The 26,064-nt window shown below is 41.2% G+C and overlaps 1 protein-coding gene across 5 annotated transcripts in view; it reads left to right on the top strand.

Moving 5' to 3' along the window:
• The window catches only part of scaper (S-phase cyclin A-associated protein in the ER), a 60,982-nt gene that overhangs the window by 3,511 nt on the left and 31,407 nt on the right, over positions 1-26,064 (top strand). For 3 of the 5 annotated variants that reach the window (XM_044192054.1, XM_044192056.1, XM_044192058.1), the window contains exons 2-22: positions 3,646-3,763; positions 4,765-4,841; positions 5,600-5,797; positions 8,137-8,237; positions 8,680-8,796; positions 9,468-9,595; positions 9,706-9,992; positions 10,505-10,855; positions 12,225-12,392; positions 12,515-12,581; positions 12,683-12,800; positions 13,106-13,217; positions 13,661-13,801; positions 14,180-14,335; positions 14,430-14,572; positions 14,724-14,805; positions 14,901-15,053; positions 16,589-16,696; positions 20,253-20,389; positions 24,556-24,621; positions 25,089-25,215. In XM_044192054.1, coding sequence (XP_044047989.1) covers positions 3,646-3,763; positions 4,765-4,841; positions 5,600-5,797; positions 8,137-8,237; positions 8,680-8,796; positions 9,468-9,595; positions 9,706-9,992; positions 10,505-10,855; positions 12,225-12,392; positions 12,515-12,581; positions 12,683-12,800; positions 13,106-13,217; positions 13,661-13,801; positions 14,180-14,335; positions 14,430-14,572; positions 14,724-14,805; positions 14,901-15,053; positions 16,589-16,696; positions 20,253-20,389; positions 24,556-24,621; positions 25,089-25,215 — 2,955 coding nt within the window. The remainder of the gene's footprint in view (positions 1-3,645; positions 3,764-4,764; positions 4,842-5,599; positions 5,798-8,136; positions 8,238-8,679; positions 8,797-9,467; positions 9,596-9,705; positions 9,993-10,504; positions 10,856-12,224; positions 12,393-12,514; positions 12,582-12,682; positions 12,801-13,105; positions 13,218-13,660; positions 13,802-14,179; positions 14,336-14,429; positions 14,573-14,723; positions 14,806-14,900; positions 15,054-16,588; positions 16,697-20,252; positions 20,390-24,555; positions 24,622-25,088; positions 25,216-26,064) is intronic. The other 2 variants (XM_044192055.1, XM_044192057.1) reach the window with 2 other exon arrangements.

Below are 26,064 nucleotides of genomic sequence, written 5' to 3'. Positions count from 1 at the left end.
TGTCCGTCCTCGTCACTCCCAAAGAGAACCTCAACATCTTAAGCTCTGCTACCTCCAGCTCTGCCTCTTGTCTTTTCTTCAGTGCCACTGTCTCTAAGCTGTACAACATCGCTGGTCTCACCACCGTCTTGAACACCTTTCCTTTCATTCTTGCTGATACTCTTTTATCACACAACACACCTGACACTTTTCTCCACCCGTTCCAACCTGCTTGCACTCGCCTCTTCACCTCTTTTCCACAGTCTCCATTGCTCTGAACCGTTGACCCTAAGTACTTAAAGTCCTGCACCTTCTTCACCTCTGCTCCCTGTAACCTCACCATTCCACCTGGGTCCCTCTCATTGACGCACATGTATTCTGTCTTACTGCGGCTAAGCTTCATTCCTCTGTTTTCCAGAGCAGACCTCCATCTCTAGATTTTCCTCCACCTGCTCCCTGCTCTCACTACAAATCACAATGTCATCCAAAAATTGGCACCAGTACACTTCTCCTCCATTCCTCGGGCATCCTCTCACTCTCCAAGATCTTGTTAAACAAACTAGTCAGAAACTCCACTGCCACCTCTCCTAGACACTTCCATACCTCCACATTTATGTCATCAGGACCAACTGCCTTTCCACTCTTCATCCTCTTCAACGTCCTCCTCACTTCACTCTTGCTAATCTTTGCTACTTCCTGCTCCACACCAGTCACTTCTTCTACTCTTCGTTCCCTTTTATTTTCCTCATTCATCAACTCTTCAAAGTACTCCTTCCATCTTCCCATCACACTCCTGGCACCTGTCAATACATTTCCATCCTTATCTTTAATCACCCTAACCTGCTGCACATCCTTCGCATCTCTATCTCTTTGTCTGGCCAACCTGTACAAATCCACCTCTCCCTCTTTAGTGTCCAACCTAGCATACAAGTCCTCATATGCTCTTTGTTTGGCCTTTGCCACCTCTACCTTCACCTTACGCTGCGTCTCCCTGTACTCCTGTCTACTCTCTTCAGCCCTCTCAGTGTCCCACTTCTTCTTAGCTAACCTCTTTCTCTGTATACACTCCTGCACTTCCTCGTTCCACCACCAAGTCTCCTTGTCCACTTTCCTCTTTCCAGATGACACACCGAGTACCCTCCTACCTGTCTCCCTGATCACAGTAGCTGTAGTGGTTCAGTCATCTGGGAGCACTTCCTGACCACCCAGAGTCTGTCTCAGCTCCTCCCTGAAAACTACACGACATTCTTCCTTTTTCAACTTCCACCACTTTGTTCTCTGCTCTGCCTTTGTCCTCTTCATCTTCCTCACCACCAGAGACATTTTACACACTACCATCCTGTGTTGTCTGGCTACACTCTCCCCTACCACTACTTTACAGTCACTGGTCTCTTTCAGATTACAACGTCTAAACAAGATGTAGTCCATCTGAGTGCTTCTACCTCCGCTCTTATATGTCACCCTATGTTCCTGCCTCTTCTGGAAGAAAGTGTTCACTACAGCCATTTCCATCCTCTTTGCAAAGTCTACCACCATCTGTCCTTCTGCGTTCCTGTCCTGAAGACCAAACCTGCCCATCACATTCTCATCACCTCTGTTCCCTTCACCTACATGCCCATTGAAATCTGCACCAATCACCACTCTCTCACCTCTGGGGATGCTCTGCATCACTTCATCTAACTCACTCCAGAGTTTCTCCTTCTCTTCTAACTCACATCCTACCTGTGGGGCATAACCACTCACAACATTGAACATCACCCCTTCAATTTCCAGCTTCAGACTCATCAACCTGTCTGATACTCTTTTCACTAGAACACTCTAGAACATTCCTCACAAACTCCTCTTTCAGGATAACTCCTACTCCGTTTCTCTTCCTATCTGACCCATGGTAGAACAACTTGAACCCTGCTCCTAAGCTTCTAGCCTTGCTACCTTTCCAGTTGGTCACCTGGACACACAGTATGTCCACCTTCCTTCTCTGCATCATGTCAATCAACTCTCTAGCCTTCCCTGTCATAGTCCCAACATTCAAAGTCCCTACTGTCAGTCCTACATTCTTAGCTTTCCTCTTCTCTCACTGCCTGCGAACACACCTTCCTCCTCTCCTTCTTCGTCTTTGACCAACAGTAGTCCAATTTCCACCGGTACCCTGTAGGTCAACAGCACCGGTGGCGGTCGTTGTTAACCCGGGCCCCGAACGATCTGGTATGGAAGTCATTTGCACGATTCGCATTTTTAATTTGGCATGTGTTTTACGTCGGATGCCCTTCCTGACACAACCCTCTGCATTTATCCAGACTTGGGACTGGCACAAGAAGACTATAAGACTTCTGCCCCCTTGCGGTTGCATTAAATGAAAGGATTATGGATTTAATATAATAATTTTAATGGCATTTAGTACTTTTGATTAATTTTGAATTTTCTGTTAAGCTTGTTTTGCACATATTGGAAAGGTTTGCGTTACTATGAAGCACAGGTTAGGTATATCTTCCCTGTACTACAAACATTTAACAATCTTGCCTTTTTGTGGTATTTATGTCTTTATGTTTTAGATTTGAATGGTGTGTCTTAAATGGACTATAGGCCGTCTGTTACGCACTGTTTGATTTCAGTTACCTTTTAAAATTCGTAATGCATTGATTAAATACACAATATAATTGATTTCCTTGATTATTTGAAGGGCTATGAAAACACACTGTACTGGTGTACACACTACTTTAACCACTGTACAAAGTTAGTGTGCAAGGTGTATTAAAATGGAGGTAACCATAGCAACAATACAATCCCATGAGGAGACCAAAACCAGCAATGTGTTAGTCTGTCTCTAAATACTTTCCAACATCCCCACCATGTCTGTGACACTCAGCCCCAAGCCCATTCATTCCTACTGACGATGTAAATGGTTTCATTTTGAAAAAATGCTAAGTAATTTCCTGTACTGTAGTTTTTAGCAAATGTTACTCTAACAGGAGTTAGTCTATTTATTGAGGACTATTTTCAGCTGCAGATTTGTTGTGCTAGTGAATATTTGCAGCAAAAAGAGTGTATGTGGGATTGCCTCAAAATACTACAGTGCCCAGGTTCATCATAATAAAGGAACATGTCACCCAGTGCAACTGTGTGACTCATTGATGTTTATTTAATAGTTTTCTGACAACAATGGAGCTCTATGCCATGGAGAAACAAGTTACAGTATATCAGGCTTTGGCTACACAGGTTAATATTTTCATGTAATTTGTGGACAATAAGAGTATGACCAAAGTTAAACTGACTACAAACCAAGTTTAAAAAATGTATGATGTTTTTAAAAAGCATCCTTTCTTTCTTTTTATGTGTGGCCATGAAATAAGCCCATATTGCATTCTATGGTGTCACAACTTGGAAAGTAATGGAAAATGCCCCTCAGCTTTGTGTCTATTATTCCACTGAAGCTTCATTGAGAATGTCAGGACACCTTGTGTTTGTCTTGCAATACATCATGTTTCTCAGAATTTCCTAATGTCAAACTAGCCGTAGCCTGGGCAGCATATCGTGATCATTTTCAAATTCACCTTATGAATCCCACATTTGTTTGTCACATATGTCATCTTGTCATGCTCTACACCATCTTTCCTTTGCTCTTGGATAAAGTGCAAAATTGATGTGTTGAATCTGTTTCTCCTGCAGGCATCTTTTCAGCGCTCCAACAGCCATGACAAGGTGAGGAAGATAGTTGCTGAAGAGGGCCGTGCTGCTCGAAACCTCATTGCCTGGAGTGTACCTCTAGAGAACAAAGAGGAGGAAGGTTGGTAGCTGCATGCAAAACAAACTTTCTTTACATGCTAATATGCTACATTATTGCCATACAGCACATCACAAGAGTAAATGGAGTATGACATTTTTATTGTTTAGGTCTTTATTCAGTGGTAGGTGTTGCTGATGATGTTTAGCAGCTACACCTACCTTCCTATATCTTTGGGCCAGTGGAACATGTTTAGTTGTTTTTGGTTTTTTTGGAGCATTACACTGACTGTCTTTGGCAATGTCATGCACAGTCTGTGATCATACCCAAACCAGACAGTGCTGTTCATTGTAATACAATATCAGCTGGAACACAATGATCATTTTTCATCTCATAGCTATACTGATAAATGAAGATAGAGTGCTGAGAATCTCTTATGCGGGCTAAAGCTTAAACCGACGCCTGGTCCTCTGTTATGTAGAACATTACATTTTTGGTGGCACAAGTCCCCGCTATACTGTGGTTTACTGTGTTTGGTTAATATACTATTATGTAATAGGCGTTGACTTGTTTTCACAAAGCTTTTGATGTAATTTTTGAAATCCCTAAATTTCAAAGAAAAATAACTGGTAAGATAGTAACTTTCAACTTGTCTGTTCAACAGTATAGTTTCCTGTATAGCATTGCAGTGCTCCATCACATTTATTTACGCTTTATATCAAAGAAAACTTGTTTTAGACCATCCTACTCAGAAACCCCCACCACAGCCTCTCACACTTTCTCAGTTTTTCTCTGACTCTCACTCTTTTTTGTGGGCCTCATGTGGGTTGTTCTGTTGACATGCATCTTCTGCAACTGAATAGTCAATTATTTACCTTCAACACTTCAATTAGGGTTATTGTTTTTTTCCACTTTTCTGTTATTGTACATTTGTGACATTTGGATTTATCAACATTTATCAACACAATAATTGTCCATGATCATCATATATGCATGTTGATTGTTACCTTCATCATGATCATCAGTTACTATATATAAGCCTATTTTTTGTCTTTTTCATATAGCAAAGTCCAAAAGCAACTCCAGTGGCAGTTCCAGGGCCCAGAGGATAAATTCTGGTCAACAAAGGAATAAGAAACAGGTTGGTATATCATCTCTTTTCACTAGAGGGCACCATTCACTAAGCTAAGTCATCTAATTCTTTTGCCTAACACTGCAAGTGGATCTGTGATGATCATGAAACTTCCTGTTTTTGCATTGTGTAAGTCAGTCTTAGAAAAGCTGATTTCACGGGAAAAAGGGGAGAAATCCTAGTCTGCAATTATAGTATGGGAAGTGCCTGAATATTCCTTTGCTGCTTCTGAACTTCATTTTCAATATAGCCTTATGTCCATTAGATGTTCTTACATAAGGTTGTGAAATTTAAAAAAAGATATGCGTTAGATTGCAGCAGGCTAGAAGGAGAATGTTATGGGATGGGGCATTATAGTGTGACAGCAATATTGTTAACAACAATTTGCCACTGATTGGGCTTGTAAAATGCTATTTAACCTAATGTAGTATTTTCTTTTAGTTCCCATATATATTGATAGTTTCTATTTTAATATTTAATACTTCCTGACGCACTCTGGTTGAAACCACTGGGGTAATACGTGGTGTCACCATTGCTGCAATTGGTTAAAATCTCCCTATTTTCCTCATGTTATGCATGGTTGGTAATAAAAGGTATATAATATCTGCACCTCCTGTCCCAGCCAACAAAAAAAAAGTGCTGTGGCTGCTATATAACAACTAGAGACTTACATGACACTGTAATAAGTTATTATTAATAAATTATTAAATTAGATTGATATTAATAAATTATTACTATAATGTTTGGTCCATGCTTTGTCTCCACAGAATGCTGGTGTGGAAAGTAAAGGCACAGCTGGTGCCTTGTTGGACAAGGGGGCAGAGAAGAGCCCCACCAAAGCCAGGCAGCCCCGCAAGGTGGACCTGCGAGCACGCTACTGGGCTTTCCTCTTTGACAACCTCCGTCGTGCTGTGGACGAGATTTACGTCACCTGTGAATCTGATCAGAGCGTCGTGGAATGCAGGGTTAGTCTGCTTTGAGGAGAAAAAAACAATGTCCCATGTAGAAATGCAAATTCTAATTTCAAGATCAGTGGGTTCATGATTTGAACTGACAAAACAGAAATTCCTTCTTTGGGGAGACTGAAGGGTGTTAGGATTTATGAACACTAGAGGGGGACATTGAGATCATAACAAAGAGCTCACATTCTTCTTGATTTCTGCTTAATGTCAGAGGGGCTCTCTGAAGGCTTTCTGGTGAGAGAATTATCACAGGACTCTCTCTTGGGCCTGGCTGATTGAATATTGATGACAGACTGTAAACAATATTGTATATGGATTGTGTTTGTCATCAGGCATTTGCTGAAATGGTGCTTGGCCATTTCGGCTCCTTTTTGGTCTACATCCTGGCATTTGTGACATTTTTCCCTGTTTTGTGGATCTGTGTGTTTTGTTTTGGTGAAGCCTTGCGGTGGCACTGTGATGTTGCTCCAGGGCGTACTGGTATGATATTGCTGGTCCTGTGTTTTATTGATTCTTCTGCCATGCTGCATTATGCTGAGCATGGTTCTGGTGACATTCTGCGGTCAGTACCGTAGCCCAGTTCCCTGTGGTGTGGTTGGCTTGCTGTCAGTGCCACAGCGCAGCTCCCTGTGGTGTGATCAACATGTTGTCACTTGGCCTGTGTCAGACATCTGGCCAGTACGTGTTTTTTTCCCCCCATACCACTGTATCTCTCTACACCCTAATGCTGTCTAATAGCCATGGAGCTCAGTGCTGTTCATAACCCCCCATCCCACCCAGCTTGGGCTTAATGGACACTGATAGATGAATGAGTCATCTGGAGGGGAGGCAGAGTGCTCTGATATCCCCCAGCCACAAACCCCCAGTGTAGCTGTGGGCAATCTGCATTGTGTGCTCTCGCACAAATAGCTAAAAACTTTCAACCCCAAAACGTATGGACATAAACATAACCATTGTCAGGAAGTGATGCCTAACTCTCTGTAATGTTACTGTAATGCTTTGTATAATTTTAAATGAGAACTGACCTACTATTAAATGTTTTCCCACTCAGAGGGAAATTGTTCACCCAGCAGAATGATTCATATATGCTTATTAATAAAGCCCACACCTCTTAAGTTATTAATATAATTTTTAAAGTGAACTGAAATAGGCTATTTTGGTCTTAAATGACTTACTTAAAAAACAACAATCAAAACTGTGAATTATTTACTTGAGGTCACTCAGTCTAACCTAGGCTGTACCTGTTCATTCTTGTTGTAAGAACCACAGGCTTTTAGCTTTTGGAAGGTTAAACTTTTTGTCATTCCTCATGAAATGTTATGTGAGGGCTGTATTTAGGTAAGTATGCCTGTTAACATGCTGAAAGCCACTTTATGGTGCCTTCACTCACCGTTGGTTTATCTGTCAGATAAGCAACAAACCTCTCTTCATCTTGGCCTTCATTACCAAATGAACACCAGGCCATAGCAGTGGTCTTTGCCTGTTAACCAGCTCTAATCAGCCGACCTGCTGCTGGACACATCTTTCACTGGCCTGACTTGTCTATTAACTAAAAGCACTGTGAAGCTTTACTCTCAATTACCACTCCCTTCACGCTCCCCATCAATCAGTTGTGTTCGTTTCATTAGAGCTCTGGGAAAAAGCTCCACACAGCCCACCACCTCTGGATAACCAACATTGTGAGGCAGTCCAAGTGTAGATAATAGACATTTGCTATAAGGAATTTGCCTTCTCTGTTCTTCCTCAAACTTTTTCAATCAATTGTTTGTCTTTGCACATGAACATGTGTGGGCCAGCTCCTGCGTGCCAGCAACACTCTTGATCTACCTACCTCTGTAGCAGTTTTTACACTGACTTGAAGGCAGATTTGGGCTCTCAACAAGCATTTGAAATGCCAGTTATTGGTTTTAGTTGAAAGAAATGACGCCTAATTGATCCCAGAAATAGTTAATATCACAAGCCTGTAGAAAATACTAACATAAAGATATAATGCATCATTTTATGCTTAGATTATGCAATGGTTATACAAATATCAATACAAAATCTACGAAAACATAATTACATTGAGGTTTAAAATTACATTCTGCTCTATGATTTAAGTATTTGTTTGAGTGCTACTTTTTTTTTAATTGTTGTGGTATTTTCTAGATTTATGAAATGAAATATACAGCTTTTTACATGAATATTGTCCAACAAATATTCTCAAGTGACACAAATGCATACAATTTATCTTTATTTATTTTTAAACCTACCTTTCTATTGGTTTGTACATTGTGCCATTCTTCATGTGTTTATTATATCTGTGTAATAACTCTCCATCCTATTGTAACCGCTGTCTTTAGGAGGTGTTGATGATGTTGGACAACTACGTGCGGGATTTCAAAGCTCTCATAGACTGGATCCAGCTTCAGGAGAAGTTGGAGAAAACAGATGCCCAGAACAGGTGATCTTCCATTTATTTTTCTCACTCCCTTTCTTTATCACTCACTCTCATTCACTCCCCATTTTCAATTGTTCCCTGAGGTGAAACTAGAAGTGATGGTGTCTGGTCCCTGGCTTTGAGTCACAAACAGACTGGATCAATAGCCTTGGCTTTAATTCAAAGAGATCCATGAGTTTATTGGCTTCTCTTTAACACAGTGACCACTGCAACCGTAAATTGACTAAGAAAAGAGATTCCCGCTGCCTCCCAAATTGTTCATTTAAAGCGTACTGTTAATCAATAAGACAACCTGAAACTTTGACATGCTCAATTTATTGCATAAATTGCTGCAAGTGAATCAGCCATTTAACTGATTTGCCAAAGTGTGATCCAAGTCAGTGTGTGTTTAGCAACTAGGAATTAGTGTTAGTTAAGTAATGTTCGCCACTTTCACTTTGTTCAGGCCCACATCCTTAGCCTGGGAGGTGCGTAAGATGTCTCCGGGACGCCATGTGATGCCAAGCCCCTCAGCGGACAGAATGGTCCCTTCTCCCGGTGCACGTCGCACACTCAACTTTGGGTAAACTCTGTCTCACTGTCATTATCTTTAGTCCTGTTTTAAGGCCTGTATCCTGCACCAAACCCCATTTTTCATCGTCACCATTAGACATTTGATTTTGTTTTAAAGATCAACGCAACATTTTATGTGATTAAAATTGTATCATAAGGCATCCTGAAGGGGTTAGAAAATGCAGACTACGTTATCTAGCAATACAGACATTGATTGCTGATGGTTAAGCATTTGTTTAATGCAATTTGTTGAGTCTCTCACTCTTTGGCCACAGAATCAGTGGAAGGTGTAGATGAAAGTGTCAGTTAAAGACTGCTGAAGCATCAGTTCAATATGTGCACTGCTCTGTAATCGGATGCTGCAGGAAATGGATATTGATCATGACGGAGGCCTGTTGTCCAATACAGTCCCATGTTATCTCAGAGTGGAGAGTGCAGGGTTGTTAGATAGGCACTGTCTTCAGTCCGCTGAAGTGTTGTAGACAGGCAGCACAGTAAGAGCCGCTCAGAGATTAGATGTGATAGCATAATAAAATTGAAAATCCTACCTGCCGACAGTAAAGGCTCCACTGCACAGGTGCACATTTGTTTGTTTTCATGCAGTGTGTGTGTGTGTGTGTGTGTGTGTGTGTGTGTGTGTGTGTGTGTGTGTGTGTGTATGTATGTGTATATGTCATTCAGTGGTCCTCCATCTACACTGACTGCAGCCCGGCTCTCCCACACAGGCCCCAGCTGGGCAGACCGAGTGAAGTGTACTCAGTCCGTCCCTAGCTCCAGTCAACCGACCACCTTCCCGGTAGAAAAAATGGGTAAGAAATCTCCTCCTGCACAGAGCCAGAATGCGGTTTCTTCTAACATGGAGAACACAGCAACACATCTTCTTCTTCTTGACTGACACAGTACGCCATGTGTTTTCCAGGTAAAAAGGATGCTGAGGGCTGGGAGACCGTCCAGCGAGGACGTGCTGCCAAGCCTCGCTCTGCCGCCATAGTTGCTAAGGTCAGTCCTGTCTTGGCTCATGTCACCCCAAAACAGGACAGCGCCAAGTGTAACCAGTCACATCTGCCGCCACAGGAGAAGCAACAACTCCATCCTCAGTGTCCCCTGGACAAGGACGTGACCCAGACGGACACTGAGCAGCAAGTCCCTGTGGAGCCTGACCCCTTGGAGAAGGTTGGATGTCCAGAGAACGGACACATGATGGAGGTACTAAGGTTCAGTACCTTGTGACATCTTTCTCCCTGAGCAGTCTATGGATATCAATTATTCACGAGTAGCAGAGTAACACTAGACCATTTTATCAGCCACATTTGTTGTTGTTTTGGGCTCCATGGTATTCATAGACAGACTGTCCAGACAGGCATATCAACTTTAAGGCGATTGATTGTAAACTGACATTTCAGAGGCAGAAAACCCATTTTCACTCTCATGAAATAAATGTTCTGTCGATGCCTCAAGGCACACTTGGTAAGAGTGTGTTATAGCCATCGGTTGACTTTGAAATACAAATCATTATTTACAATCTATCAGCTTATTTTAATCATAATTGGATGTTTAGGGCATGTCAGTACCAGCTTTCCTGCATGACTTGTGTTTTCAGCTATGTGTTGAGTATTGACTGGTTTGGTTTGGGTTTTTTTATTATTGCTCTCATGAATTGCTTGAAATATGCATGTCTTTAATTGAGTTTGCGTGTGTTTGTGTGACTGTTGGTGCAGCCCCCAGCAGAAAGTGTACAAGACTCGGGGCAGTGTGTCGACGCACCCTGTGAAGACGCGCCTCCCCCCATAGCAGCTCATACCCCTTCCCCAGCCCCAGAGCCCACCACATCCTCAGTCACAGTCCCACCAACAGACATTACCTTATCAGTCCCAGTCCCTGCTCTGGTCCTCTCCGCATCCCCAGACCTTCCCCAGACGGATGTGCTCGGTGCACTGTTGGCCTTGGGGGACAGTGGGGCTGAGGGGGGCGCGTCGCAGGGCATGGCCACATCTGCTCCAGGACAGGCTGAGACTCCCATGGCAGCGGTGAAACTGGAGAGTGTGCTGGACCCCACAGAGCTTTCTACTGTGAGTGCTGAGAGATGGAGGAGCAGAGGGAGGGGAGGGCGGGAGGGCAGGGATCCCTAAGGGTCCTTTACCGCCTAAACAAAGTCAAGCTTAAGAAACCTCCAGACCAAATGTGCAAGCAAGACTGCATAGCTCTGTGTAGTGTTGTTATAGCGTCGTTCACTGTGAAGAATAGTTGTGAGTAAATTACTTTTGTACTCGAGCAAGTGCTTCCAGGGAGTTGCCCAAAACTAATCTCTCAACTGGTTTTAGTTATTTTGGCCACTTTTAAAATTCTGTGCAAAAAAATAATAATGCTGCAAAACCTTTACTGATTTTCCAGTTTGTATTCAACCCAGCATCACATTTTAGGCAAACATTGTCTGCCTAAATCAAGTGTTGTCACTATTATTTAGCATCATGGAGTGTGTAAACACAGAGCTCCATACACTTAATCAAGGATGACTACACCTCTAAGTGGGATGCTGTCAGATTTTGACAGGTGGTGAATGAAAACATGGAAAAAAAGTAGTAGTTGTGAAGGCTATTTGGCCTCTAATTTAACAACCGTCTAGTCTTTGACCTTGTCCAGGCGATACTTGTGTGCCTAAGATTTAGACCCAGAACTGTTTAACCTTCCCATACATACCTCACGTAAAAGACACATACTGTTGAGAAAGCTCTTTAATTGATTTAGAGTAGTTGCTGCTCTGGAGTAATCTGTGAGTCATTCCCCTTTATTGCCATGTCATGAAAATATATAAACTCAGAAAATACTTAAAAGGTTGAAGTAAACAGTTTCCTAGTGCAAAACCATCAGTTGCCTCCTTCCACCATCTCTTCATCCTCACAGTAAATGTGCCCTGCATGACTCTTGAATGCGTCCTCACTTGTGATTCTTGTGATGATTGTGTGGTACAAACTGTGATTGGGTTGATATGGTGTTCCCCTCAGTCTTTGGATTATGCACCCAAGTACAAATCAGAACAACTGCACAGAAGCTAAAATTTAGTACTACAGGTGCTACACATCAAATACTTTTGATTCAATTAGAAATATTTACCACATTTGTCTGTTTTAAAATATTTCATAATTTCCACTCAGTTGTGTCCCAGTAAGGTATGACAGTGTGACAGTGGTCCAGCATGCACAATACCATGACCCTGCAACCGAAGCAGCTAAATGGAATTCAGCCAACTTAAATTTGACTATATATACCTGTGTTTTTATCAACTGTGACATGTCAAAATGACGGCCATGAAAAACGCCTATTATATGCCAACAACAGATTTCTGTTTTTCTGGTTCCTCAGTGGTTGTTTGTATGAACTCAACATTTATGAAGTGTGAAATGCTATGTGTGTGAGGTGGTATCTGTGTCATGTGTTCAGCCCCAGTCCATGGCAGAGGTCCTGGCCAAGAAAGAGGAGCTTGCCGACCGTCTGGAGAAGGCCAACGAGGAGGCGATTGCCAGTGCCATCGCTGAGGAAGAGCAGCTGACCAGAGAGATTCAGGCCGAGAACAACGACCTGGAGACTGACAACGAAAGTGACTTCTCCGTAAGATTAATCATTCTCATTTATACTGTAAATGCACCTTTTGTTTGACAGCAAGTTAAAGTTTGGATTTAGATTTTTTTACATGTTGTATGTTAACATATAAAAAAAAATCTTTACCACAGGCTAGCATCGGCAACGGAGGTTGTGGAGCCAATATAGATTGGAGTGACATGCTAGCAGATTATGATGGTATGGAGGTCAACAGCTAAATGAAAACTGAACTCTCATTCTTTGTAATGGTAAACATTACACTGAAGCCTATTTATTTCCCTTGCTTGTCTTTTCTGTAGCTCGTGAGCCATGGCGTCAGAGTACCTCATGGGGGGACATTGTAGAAGAGGAACCTGCTCGACCTCCTGGACATGGGATCCACATGCACGAGAAATTGTCCTCACCGTCACGCAAAAGGTGCAAAACATCTTTAACACACCCACACACACTAACACACATTGACAGCATTCACACATGAGCTTCTCTACTTGTCTAGTGCCTTCCTCAATCTACTCATTTGCAATCCCCTCACTTTATTTTGACAAGGATTTAACCCAGCAGCCTGGGAGTCACAGGCCCACTGATCTCTGATCTCTTTCATTTTAGGTTACCACCCAGAACGTCCGAACAGGCCTTAGTGACTAGAGTCTATGTCTGCCCCTGCACATTGTTGATAAAGAGGAAACAGACGGATGAATGATTTGTTTCAATGTTTTTGACAGAACTATTGCAGAGTCAAAGAAGAAACATGAGGAGAAACAGCTGAAGGCGCAGCAGCTGAGGGACAAACTCCGTGAGGAAAAGACGCTCAAACTGCAGAAGCTCTTGGAGAGGGTGAGTAAGCTGTGCCAAGTTGATGGAAAGTACCCTAAAGAAACTCCATGCAAGCTAAGCCCAGCCTGGCTCTTAACGAGAGGTTTTGTCAGCACACTGCCTGATAGAATCACTAAATATTATAACCCCTTCCAGTCGCATTCAGGCCAGCTGGCCGCAGACACTCGTGAGAGAGACCCCTGGCCAAAATCAACAGCCTTTCATGAAGTTTGTTTTGGTTCTCCAGGCCATGGCAAGATGAGTGAGTCCTAGAATAAATCAGGATTAACCACATAAATACATGAAGTGTTGTGTATTCGCATTAATCCCCACATGGACAAACTGGAAAGGGTAGCATCTGATAGATTAAGAATCCATTTTCTGTGTTGTCCTGGAGAATGTACATTATTTTATTTTGTTTTTATTTTCACCCACTCCTGCTTCTCACTCTTTGCTCTCTGCAGGAGAAGGAGGTGAGGAAATGGAAGGAGGAGTTGTTGGAGCAGCGTCGGAGGATGATGGAGGAAAAGCTGTTACATGCAGACTTAAAGCGAGAGCTACAGCTCCAGGCGATTGTGAAGAAGGCCCAAGAAGAAGATGCCAAGGTAGAGGAGGGGATCTCCCCTGAAAAGCAGTAACCAAATGTGTGTGACAGCTGAGGAATTTTCTGGAAGTGGGACATTTGCAGTCATACGTTTTCTTTTTTATTTACACGTGTTAAGTGTTAAATTACATTAATGCATACACAATGTCCCTATAAAATAACTGCTGTGGATTGGAGGTGTGTCTGTTCGACTGGTTCTAGCCAAAATATAGTTCCTATTTTTTTAACACATTTCATAGGTTACAATATTTAGCCTAGAGACAGCCAAACTGACCCCTCCCCCCCAAGCTTCTCTGTGTATATGCATTTATGTTTATTTACACATTATATACCCTTGGTGTGTTTATATCCTCGTTCATAAGCATATGTGTCTGTACAGGTGAATGAAATCGCATTCATCAACACTCTGGAAGCCCAAAACAAGAGGCACGATGCCCTGGCCAAGTTAAATGAGTATGAGCAACGCCTTAACGAGCTGCAGGAGGATAGACAGAGGAGACAGGAGGAGAAGCAGGCCAGAGATGAGGCTGTGCAGGTGCTACAAAAACCAATGCTCAGTTCACATAAAATTTTTCTACTTGTAATTTTCACATTTAGGTGAATCTCAATCTCTTCTACTTCCTCTTTAGGAGCGTAAACGGGTCCTAGAAGCAGAGCGGCAGGCACGGGTGGAGGAGCTGCTGATACGGAGGAAGGAGCAGGAGGCTCGTATTGAACAGCAGAGGCAGGAAAAAGACAAAGCTAGAGAAGATGCAGCGCGGGAAAGGGCCAGGTATGTAGTCCCAAATCCCGTCAGTATGGAAGTATATACACAGAGGTGGCTGCACGAATTCTCATTTGATTCCAACAGTCACTTTGATAAATGTGAGACTGTATTTACATGTGCAGTTGTTTCACACTGCTTTTCTATGTCCTATCTGAAGAGACCGAGAGGAGCGTCTGGCTGCTCTTAGTGCTGCTCAACAGGAGGCCATGGAGGAGCTGCAGAAGAAAATTCAGATGAAGGTAAGTTTATACCGTGCCACCTTGCATCTCCATCGGACACCATACAGGAATCCCAGCTTCCTATATGACCCCTGGTTTTTTGGTCCCTTCCATAGCATGATGAGAGCAGCCGTAGGCATATGGAGCAAATCGAGCAGAGGAAGGAGAAGGCTGCTGAGCTCAGCAGTGGTCGACATGCTAATACAGACTACGCCCCCAAACTGACACCGTATGAGCGCAAGAAACAGTGCTCTCTGTGCGGCGTTGTGGTATGTACAGTTTCATCATGTCCGTCTCAGGGCTTACTGATGTCCATTGATATCACTAACTCGTATGCACTATGTTGAATCTAACAGTACAACTTCCATGGCCTCTATTATCGTAGAGAGATGGGATGTTAAACCTCATTACTTTCAAATGGGCTTGAATTGTTCTCCAACCTTTCATTTAATTATCTTATTCTCCTGAACTAATATGTGTGTAACTTTGTGTGTGTGTGAGGAAAAGAAAACACAGACACAGATGCTGCAGCAGAACAGCTCTGGGCACCTCCCCTGTGTTATTTTGCTGACTGTATATACATAAAAATGCTGATAGAAAGGTGATTCAGAGGATTTTGGAAGAGGGCACATTCAAATGAGGATTTAACTGCATTGATTAAACGTGGACTCTTAAACAGAGATTTATGATTGGGCATGCTTATGCTTTTTCAAGTGTCAGGCAACAAATCCACAAGCAGACACATTTATCTCTGATGGACCGGCTACCATGGCAACAAGATTGGGACACCTTGAGGCTTCAAACCAGCATCAGATAAAGAGGAGGGTCGGGGGTGAAAGAGGGAATCTTGTTAAATGTTAGATGACCTTGGCCAGCATCTGACACCAGAGATCATAGATTGGTCAGCAGCAAGCACTTAATTTAATGACATTAAACACAAACCATTTTAAATGGGCTTGTTTCCAGAGATGGAAGAACAACATTGCTTGCTGTACACCTGCTTCTTGTTGTGGCCATTACTCAGACCTGCACTACTTTTATTTAGACATTTTGTAAGGCATTTTGATGCCCCCCCCCCTCCAGATATTGAACTTTTCTTTGTTCCCAGAAGGGAGTTATTGTGTTTCTCCAGCTACACTCTGCTGACGTAGTCTCAATTAGTATATACAGTGGTCTGAAAAAGTGTTTGCCCCCTTCCTGATTTCTTATTTTTTTGCATGTTTGTCACACTTAAATGTTTCAGATCAACAAACAATTTTTTTGGATCTCGGCATGATCTCTAGCTTTTGAAGATCTTTTGGTCAACTTCACTTTGTCAGGCAGGTCTTATTTAAGTGATTTCCTGATTGAGAACAGGTGTGGCAATAATCAGGCCTGGGTGTGGCTAGAGAAATTTAACTCAGGTGTATTAAGTTATGTTTTAATAGGAGGGGCAATCACTTTTTTCACACAGGGCCATGTAGGTTTGGATTTTGTTTTCCCTTAATAATAACAACCTTCATTTAAAAACTGCATTTTGTGTTTACTTGTGTTATCTTTGACTAAGTGTGACAAACATGCAAAAAAATAAGAAATCAGGAAGGGGGCAAACACCACTGTATATATAAAAAAAAAAGATAATACAATGAAAATACAACCATAAAGGCATCTTATTTTCTTTCAGGTTCAGGAGAGGCAGGTCATGTTCCAAGCCCATGTGGAATATCATTTCACCATGTCCCATGGGGGTCTGTTGACCCTTTCCTGCCTCTGTCTCCATTGTTCCCACAGCAGTGACCCCTGACCACTGTGTTTGTATTTGTAGATCACCTCGGAGGTGCACCTGTTCAGCCACACCAGGGGCAAGAGGCACCAACAGGCCGTGCGAGACAGTAGCAGTATCCAGGGACGGGAGCTCTCTGATGAGGAAGTGGTGCGTATCACCCACACCCTGCCAGGAACAAACATTCACTCATCCTGTCAAAGAATACTGCCCTACTGCTTCTTGTGTCATGTAAAAAGACAAAGAGACATCGTGGTTGTCTTTTATGACATGGTCATTATTATTGTTTATGCATCCCCTTATATACTGCCACGGTTCTGTTGCTGGCTTTGTGAGATTACAAATGGGCCTTGAAAAGTACACAGTTAGGGTTTAATGCTTGAGTGGAGGGGTGACATCACCCCCCTGTCTCCAGGCTGTTTTTGTCATGGAGTGCTTTTCCATGGGAAGGCAGCTCGTTAATGCAAGGTAACCTCTCAGGCTGCAATATGAGATTGACTTTTCAGCAGTGCTCATTGTGAGGCTGACAACTGTTGGTGCTATACGCAGCACCTTTGGCCCCAGCAATTCCTTCATTCAAAGCTTTTTTCAGTGGGGAATAATTGATACCCCCTCCTTCCTTTCCGCTAAATCATTTCCTTTCCAAATGCAGGTCATTTTTTTGTTTGACAGTATGATAAACAAGGCAATGGAGAGAAACACTTCACCAATATAGCCCTATAAACAGTTCATATATGAGCACTACTTCATATACATTTGCAATATGTCTCCTACTGTATGATATAGTTTTACCAATAACCATAATGTCTAGTTTAAGCCCTTGCTTAAATTGAAGTCATCCTTGTCCTGTTCTGCATTTGGCTAAATCTAAATGTTGTACTTGACAATTTGTATTAAGCGTGTTTATTACTGGATTGGGTTATTAATCATTGTAGTATCTCTAATAGATTATATAATTATATTAGATGTCCATAACTACTTTTTCTTATTCTATGTGAAAGTTAATCAAGTTGTCCAGTAGGTCTACGGAGACTTTGTTTAGATAGACTTATGTGGCCCCTTGTTATTTATCTCAAAGCTAATTTTGGTGTCCACTATTTCATTCATACCACTGCCAACTATTTTCCAGACTGCTGCTCCATAACTCTTCCTGCAATGAAAGATTTTTAATTAAAATGAAAATGGTTGGTTCAACTGTGCAGAGGTTACTCCATAGTTTTTCAGCAGAAGCGGGCAGCAAATGCCCTGCGCCTTCATATTTAGTAATTTTCTTTCATTCTGAAAGACTTGCGAATTAAATTAAAAATACAATGATTATCAACAGGGCAGGATCTATGTATGGGGAGAAGGCTTGAGATTGCAATCGCTCTTTATACTCACCATCTGTCCTGGTTTAATAAGATGCAGGTAATATCCCAGACCCATGGCTTCCGACATATGGACTCTATTTATTGATCACCTTTAGCCACAACAGCTCAAAAAAAAGGTGGCTTCTCTTGAGGAAAGGCTGTTCTTCTGTTCTGCTTGTCTGTAGTGCTTGGCACGCACAGCCAGTGGATAGATCACCAGGCAGCAGAGAGTATCAGAGCTGACCTCCCAGCGGTACTGAATAGTCCTAAAGGTCTTGTAGTTAAAGCTGCACAAATTGAGAACGGTGATGAAATATCCAGACTGCCAGCTGAAGCGAGCCTCTCCCTCCCCACACTGTTTTGAGATCTGACATTCGTCTAGTTATAGCAGTGAAGCTGCTGTTGAAAGAGAGATCTAGTGAATAGTTTTGTCTTTGTGTGACTTGTCCCCTCCTTAAATGTCACTGATAGGATGCAGTTCGATACAAAATTGTCATGTAAACCATTGTAGTGATGGTAACTCAATCCAGTGTAGTATCATATCTTACTTAACAGCCAACATGAAATACAGCTGTTTGTTTCACGCCAAATGGAAAGCCTACCTCTCAGACCTTTGTATGTGACAAAAGAGGCAGTGGATGAAGATATCCCATAGTCTCTGTATTTGTTTTGGCCGCCTTTTAGATCTGTTATATGTCTGTTTGTGTCAGGGAAAGGGAGAGATGTTTAGAGTGGTATCATATTACTCCCACCAGAGGCAGTCTGTGGTATTGTGAGGTAACATTGCCCTTAGACCAGCGTCTTTGCTTCTTTGTTACAATGGTTCAGTGGTAATCAAGTCTGATTGTCTCAAACACTGAATGTCTACATAACATTCATTCTAACTAGCCGCCTAGCAACAAGAAATGGGATGTAATCATTATATATTTATTTGCTAAAGGATGACATGTCAGCATTGTACTCTATTTGACAGCTCAATATTTCAGGTACTCTTTTATGTCACGTGTGATTTTGAAGATGTTTTGTATGTGTTACTGAAACAATTCCATTAAGTGAGTGGCTAGTGCACTGGATAGCCTCTCAGAGAGATTACTGAACAGCTGCCCCCCAAGTGAGGAACAGCTACAGTCATGAGTCATGACTGACCTGTAGTATCACGGAGTAGAGGGCAGAGGTGTGCTCATACAAATACACACATCCTTCCTAGGAAACCCCATTGCTCATAGTAAGAAGCTCAATTAGAAAATAGGTATTCAGGGCCTTTAAGTCAAAAGGGTAAAGAAACCTTTTAGATTCGTTTAGAAGTTTTGTGGCACTAATTCACTCTTGCACACTTTAGCCCACCTAAGTGAAACGACCCTAAGTGAAAACCTCTATTCAGGCAGCAGGTGCACTGACAACACTTGTGACCAAAGGGTATGGCATCCCACACACAGGTTAGCTTGACTACTGAATGGAAACCCTTTATCTGTGAGGCCATCCTATCCTCTGGGGTGCTGGATGACAGCATAATTGGGTAATTGGTTTCTTGCCCATGCATCATGTTGTTCAAATTGGGTTACATTCCCCTGTCTCCTGGTGGAAGTATCAGAATCATCTGACAGGGCCAGACAGGAGGCAACACCTCCAGCCTTTTAACATGTACATGGGTGGGGGCTTCAAAAGACTGTAGAGTATTGGAAGTAATTACAGGATACAATGGTGTTATTGAGACGTGTAGATCTACATGTCACACAATATATTCAGTGCCACATCTTAAGTGTATAACCTCTACTTAGAGACATTTAACAAGTATTATATTTGCTGTTCTATTTCCATAATAATTTTGACAAAAATTGTTTTACATGGTAAATTCTCACTGAGAAGAAGACAACACGTCTTAATGATTAATAGTGTCCAATAGACAGACACAACTCTTCATAGAATAAGGCAATATGGTCTCCCTTTTGCCTTTTGTCATCCTTTACTTATTTAAAAGTAACAATACCTGATTGTAGTAAAAGCCGACCAGGTAAAGCTAATTTTACCCACTTTGTATCCTGGGTAGTTTCATCTATAACAATGCATCATACTGTATTTTATTTGCTGATTACGTATTTCGTAAGTAAAATCTTAATCTGCAGAGTAACTAGCAACTAGAGCTGTTAGATAAATGTAGTGGAGTATTTCCCTCTGAAATGTAGTTGAGTAAAACTACAAAGTTGCAGAAAATGGAAATACTCAAGTAAATTGTGAGTACCTCAAAACTGTACTTAAGTACAGTACTTGAGTAAAAGTACTTATTTTAGAAACTTAGTAAGTAATAGTACAAACATTTGCAAGCAATGTCTTTGATGTATTGATTTTGTCTACTCTAGGAGCATCTTTCCTTGAAGAAATACATTGTGGATATTGTGACGGACAGCTCTGTGTCTTCTGAGAGCATGAAGGATGGAGAAGAGAGGCAGAAGGCACGGAAGAAGGCCAAGAAGCTCCGCGCCAGGATGAACTCCAGGTAATACATCCGTTTTCTCTCTCTTTCTGATAATCAGTCTGCCATTTCTCTTTTTCTCCCTCCACCCTCTCAGAGGCATAGAGGACAAAACTGTGCCAGGACTTTTTTATGAGTGACAAGGAGATGGAAAGCAGATGTTATGTGCATCCTGGCTGTCCACACGGTAACACTGATGAGCTTAATTTATGACCACTTTCTGTGATTGGGAAGCAAAACTGCAAATCGATCTGTAGGGCCCCGGCTTTCACCTGTAAAGAGCTTTCCTCCAAATTGCTGCCATGGCATTGCCAAATCTGGAGCCTTCCTCGGTGTACAGGATGTATGTTAAAAGTATGTATGAGCCATGCCTATTTTTCTTCTTCTGAGCTATTGATTTTTAAATGAAGTATCAAAGAAAATCAATAGTAATCAACAAATAGGAGGCAGAGCTGCTGTGTGTCAGAACCTGGACCTGAGCTCAATTAATTTAACTGGCTGTCACAACAGGGAGGGAGAACAGTGGAAAGAGACACAATGTTGATAATACTTACTGTAAGATGTTATTGATGCAGATTATTGGAAGTATTCTACTACTAGCAGGATAACATTAATGTCTGAGATGTACACTCTAAAGACAGGAACGTTGCATACTAAAAATAATTAAGAGGCATAAAGCAAGATATGGCCTCTATCAACCTCAGTCAGTGGCTGAGGAATCACTAGCATAATGTAAACAAACAACAAATATGTGTATAGTAGACAAGTAGAGTAGCCTATAAATGTCACATTTTTGTAGTTAAGAAAGCAACCTAAAAAGAAACCTTCAAATTATAAGTAATTAGTATATACTGTACACTGGATCAATGTATTCATCAACACTAGGAACCGTATTTCCTTCTCCTGTCATCTGTAAATAAAATACATCTAACATGCCCCAGTATTTTAATACTTAGTTGCCTCCATATAAGTTTCTCCAACTTTGTATGAAAAACTGTTTTTAGGAGAGGCACAGAGGGACGACTCCAAAATGTCAAACTGTCAAAATTGACTCGCCTAAGATCAGTCTAATTTTAAGACCCCCTCCTTTGAGCAAAGGTACAGAGAAACCAAACAACTTCCTTAAACTCTCTCCAGGAGTTTGTTTTCTGCTGTTGTCTGCATATGCCCTCCCACTCATGAAGTATATGTGGGCTACTGGAATAATTATTCAATTTGTAGTTAATAATAATAATAATAATAATAATAATAATAATAATAATAATAATAATAATACAGAGTAATAATGATAATAATAAATGTGTGTATTTAAAAGATCTATAAAGGGCATTTATCATTTCTAAACTTAGGTACGGTATTAAATCTTCAGATGTGCAGAAGATAATTATGAAACAACTTGGCAACACTAACTGAATTATTGCAAAGAGTCTGCTCTTTATTATCTTTATGATTTAACATGAAGATGTGAGTTATTTGGATAGTAACATCAATTGTCTATATCATTTGCAAAAAGCCGAGTTCTGTTCACCTGCAATCATTTTTATTCTGTTAATTGGATTGTTTTGTGTTATCCATTGTGTAGAACGTTTCGAGAAAATTTGGTGAGAGGAGTTAGCGAGCAGCCCTGTCTAGATGACCTCTTTAGAACATCTTTCAGACTTTTGTACCACTCTTGCGTGAATCTCCCTTGCCAATTGAAGTCCGGCCATGTTGGAGGACATTTCTTCCTGGGTCATATTATGACCCTGAGTGAGATTACTAAAAAGAGAATTCATTATTATTATTATTACTATTATTATTATTATTATTATTATGCTTTTCAGGACAAAGTATGTATTCTCTTTATTCAAAAGAGGAATAAGAGGCAGCTACAGACTGACACACTCATCCCATTCTGCTACAGTGCTTTATTCTCAGTGCTGCTGTTTTTGGCTTTGTGAGGCTCAGCGGTACTGAGAATGTGACAACATGATCTGTCTCTGTTCACCGTCACTCCTGCGCCAGCCCTGCTGAGACTAGCACTCAAAGGCAGCAGGCTTTCAGAGGTCATAAATAACACAGAGCCCCAGTAAACATGAAGGTGAGCCGCTTCACCGCTGGGTGGAAATGAGCCATTTTATTGGAACACCGTATGGTGTCCGTAAAACGTGAGTGGTTCTCACTAGACTTTTCACCAAGCCAACATGCAGCCCTGTTCTGTCATAAAGCGGTGCACACACATTTTAACCCACATTTTTTATTTTTTTTTTGTGGTTTGGCTAACCCTCTCTAATAATAAGTGTTTTTGGGAAGGAAAATATGCTGTTAAGTTTTCATGTAAGTAGCCTGTCAGTTAGTGTCAGATGGGTTCTGAACTTTTTAGGCTCTCCACTTAGGCTCTGGTACGAGCTGCTTGCCTGTAGCTGGTTGCTTGTGGTTCGCTCAGCAGGGAACAGAGTGGCCAGTGTGTTGTGGTGTGTGTGGACCTCAGATAGTGGTGTGTATACAAAGACACTCCTGTATAGAGTATGGAATACAGTGAGGTGGTAAGCATGGCCCTAACTCATTTTACCCAGTCTGCTGTAAGGTAAAAAGGTCCTGATTGTAAATGAAAATAAATCCTTAGCAATGTACATACAAGCTAAATGGATTTTAAGTACATTAAGTTAAGTATTAGTATAATTTTAGGTTTCTGTAGGTTGCACTCATCTTTATTGCCGTTGAACTGATGCCTGGCCTCCTTTTCTAGGTCTGTGTTGTGTACATTGTAGTCAAGGTTTGAATGTGCTTCAGGGGCACTGGAGAGAAGTGTGTCTCTGTAAAAGAAATAGGAGTATAAGGAATTAAGATATGTTGTGTTATGAACTGCTTATAGATTTCTGCTTTCTCTCTTATTGCTGATCATTGATACGTATTGCCTGAGGTCCATTTAACACGGGCTACTTCTGACAATAATGAATTGCTCAGCAATTGCTCCCTGTTTAAGATTAATATTGTAATATCATGAATGACAAACAGGGCGGATATAGTTCAGACCCTTCTGAAAGCAAATCTGTGCCACTCATTTATCCTACTCACAGGACACGGAAAATGACTACCTAGAATTAATACTGAAGAGTGGCACAAAAGTATATTGTTATCCTCGCTCACAACTTGGTCTATATTCATTGATATCTATCACAGAAAGAGTGTACTTTTTTCTCTTCTTTCTGATAGTAGTATGGCTGATCTTGTAGATTGCTTGTTTAGATTTAACCTAAATATTAATTTAAAATATAGCTCCCAAACTGGTAAATATTTGATACGACAAGGCTGCATTTTTTTATTCTCGTCTTTTACAAGAGTTATGTAACAACTACATCTGTACAAATAATAATAAGAATAATAACTTTATTTGTGAAGCACTTATCTAAACAAGATAGTAAGTAAATAATTTAAACCATGGAACAACAAATTAGTAATAACACTACTATTTTTCTGAATGCTAGAATATATTCCCCAGTTTTTGGTATCTCAATGTCCTGATCTAGCTGTGAGGTGAGTTATCAATTGCTGTCAGATGACTTCCCTTGAATACAAGAGATTGTGATTGGTTGGTCCATGTCCGGGCTGCCGGGACAAATCCACCTGTCGTCTTCCAGGAAGTTTTTGATCCTATCAATGTAGAGATGGGTAACCGGAAGGCGCTCTATCTAACTGATCAATAGTTACTTATCATGTCTGGGAATGCCTGATTGACGGATAGAATCCTCCACCTAGTTTATCACGCACGCACACACACCGTTTGTGTTTCTCAGACTCAGAGTCTGGCTGTTGGAGTAACGCCACAGAAATACCAGTCCCCTAATGACCATGACCTTTTAGGAGGTCACACATTCAAAACACAGGTTGCTTGTAACCCTCATTAACTGTTTATTTGACAATGAGTGGTGAAGAACTTGAGCCTCCCTTGTTAAAAATGAAATAAAAAAGGAAGGTTGATTTTAGAGGTAGAATTAAGTCTTCATGATATGAGCAAAACACCCGTCCCTACAGAGCTGGTGCCTGATTATTTTAAGCCAAGTTACTTGGCGAATGTCTGACAGGCCAAATAAACAGATTCAGCTTGAACTTTTTCCTCTCTCTTTTCACACTTTCATCCGTTGTGTTCTTTACTGACAGACCAAACACTTTTGGGATTCAAAGACTTTTTCCTACTTCTCCCTCTGCAGGGCAAAGGAATATGAGACGTCAATGGAATCAAGGACACAGGTCCCTGACTCCCCATACAAGGCCAAGTGAGTGTTTTTTTTTTTTTTTTTTCATAATTTGAAGTTTTGTAGTTTTTCTTCATTTACTCTAATGATTATAAAGCTGTGATAGGTTAGTAGGGCTGCAATTAAGTTGATCAATCTGACCCTTATTTTCACAATTAATTGATTATTTGGTAAAAACTTCCATAGTTTTGTCAGACCAACAGTCCAAAACCCAAAGATATTAAGTTTACTGTCATTTACTGCAAATCTTCACATTTGAGAAGCTCAAACCAGCAATTTTTTTGTAATATTTGCTTGAAAAATGACTTAAACAATTAATTGATAATCAAGTTTTTTTATTTTTCTGTTGATTGACTAATCATTTAATCAACTAATAGTTTCAGCTCTTCTGTGGTGGATAGGAGATGGCTGAGGTAGCATGGAAATATGGTTTAAGAACTGATGTTTGTAAATAGATTTGTAATAACTATTTGCTCCTGCATGTTCAGGTTGCAGCGCCTGGTGAAGGACCTGTTGAAACAGCTGCAGGGCCAAGACAGCGGCCAGTGGACCAACAACAAAGTGTCTGGACTAGACAGAACTCTGGGAGAGATCTCTCGCATCTTAGAGAAACAGGTAGAGCAACAAATGGTTTTTAATATATTGGTTGTATATTAATGATTAAATAATTTTTATGCACCTATACCCTTACTTTTCTTTAACGTAGATGTCTATTACATTGGTTTGAAATTGTCTGTACTACGTCACGTCCTCTTTGGTGAATTATGTGCTGGTCTGCAGAGAGTGTCCCGCTTTGTTGCTTGTCTGTCAACTGAACAGGCTGCAGCAGCGCAGAGGTCATGCCAGCCCTTTGGCATGTCTCTTCAGTGATGAGTTGTGTTTGGCTGTGTCTCCCTGTGCCTTACCCTCCCAATGTAGAGTATCACTTACTCCAAACCAACTTGCCTTTGGTTATTGGCTAATGAAAACCAGATAAACTGTGTTTTCATTGTGCACATGGTACCAATAGAGGAGCTTCCTAGCACGAGAGCAAGCATTGTCTCCTGTCTATGTGGCTTGCACGACTCAGATGTCACTGGTTTAGACAATAGTAAATTGGATTTCCAGATGAAATGCCATTGATGCACAAGACTTTATTGAACAAAGGCAAGCGAATTTGACATTTTTTCAGAGATTTTGCTTTTTTCTTACACTTCCTTACAGCTGTATAAATATATATAATTGTCAGATATAATGGCAGACATTTATAACTATAGTTGATTTGAAACATCTGCCCCAGAGGTTTTGTTGCATGGCATTTTTTTTACAGTAAAACTCACATCAATTTGATACTGAGAGGAGGAATTAAAACACCTGCCACCGTGTTTATGATGGGGAGAATATACAGCCCACTTCCTGTAATGAGGCATAAATTTCCTGCCAAGTTGTGGTTCGAGCCATCACAACATCCCACTGTGCATGCCT

Source organism: Siniperca chuatsi, linkage group LG4 (genome assembly GCF_020085105.1).
Source record: "Siniperca chuatsi isolate FFG_IHB_CAS linkage group LG4, ASM2008510v1, whole genome shotgun sequence".
NCBI lineage: Eukaryota > Metazoa > Chordata > Actinopteri > Centrarchiformes > Sinipercidae > Siniperca > Siniperca chuatsi.
The sequence above is the reverse complement of the archived record's forward strand: the minus strand, read 5'-3'. Positions and strand labels throughout refer to the sequence as shown.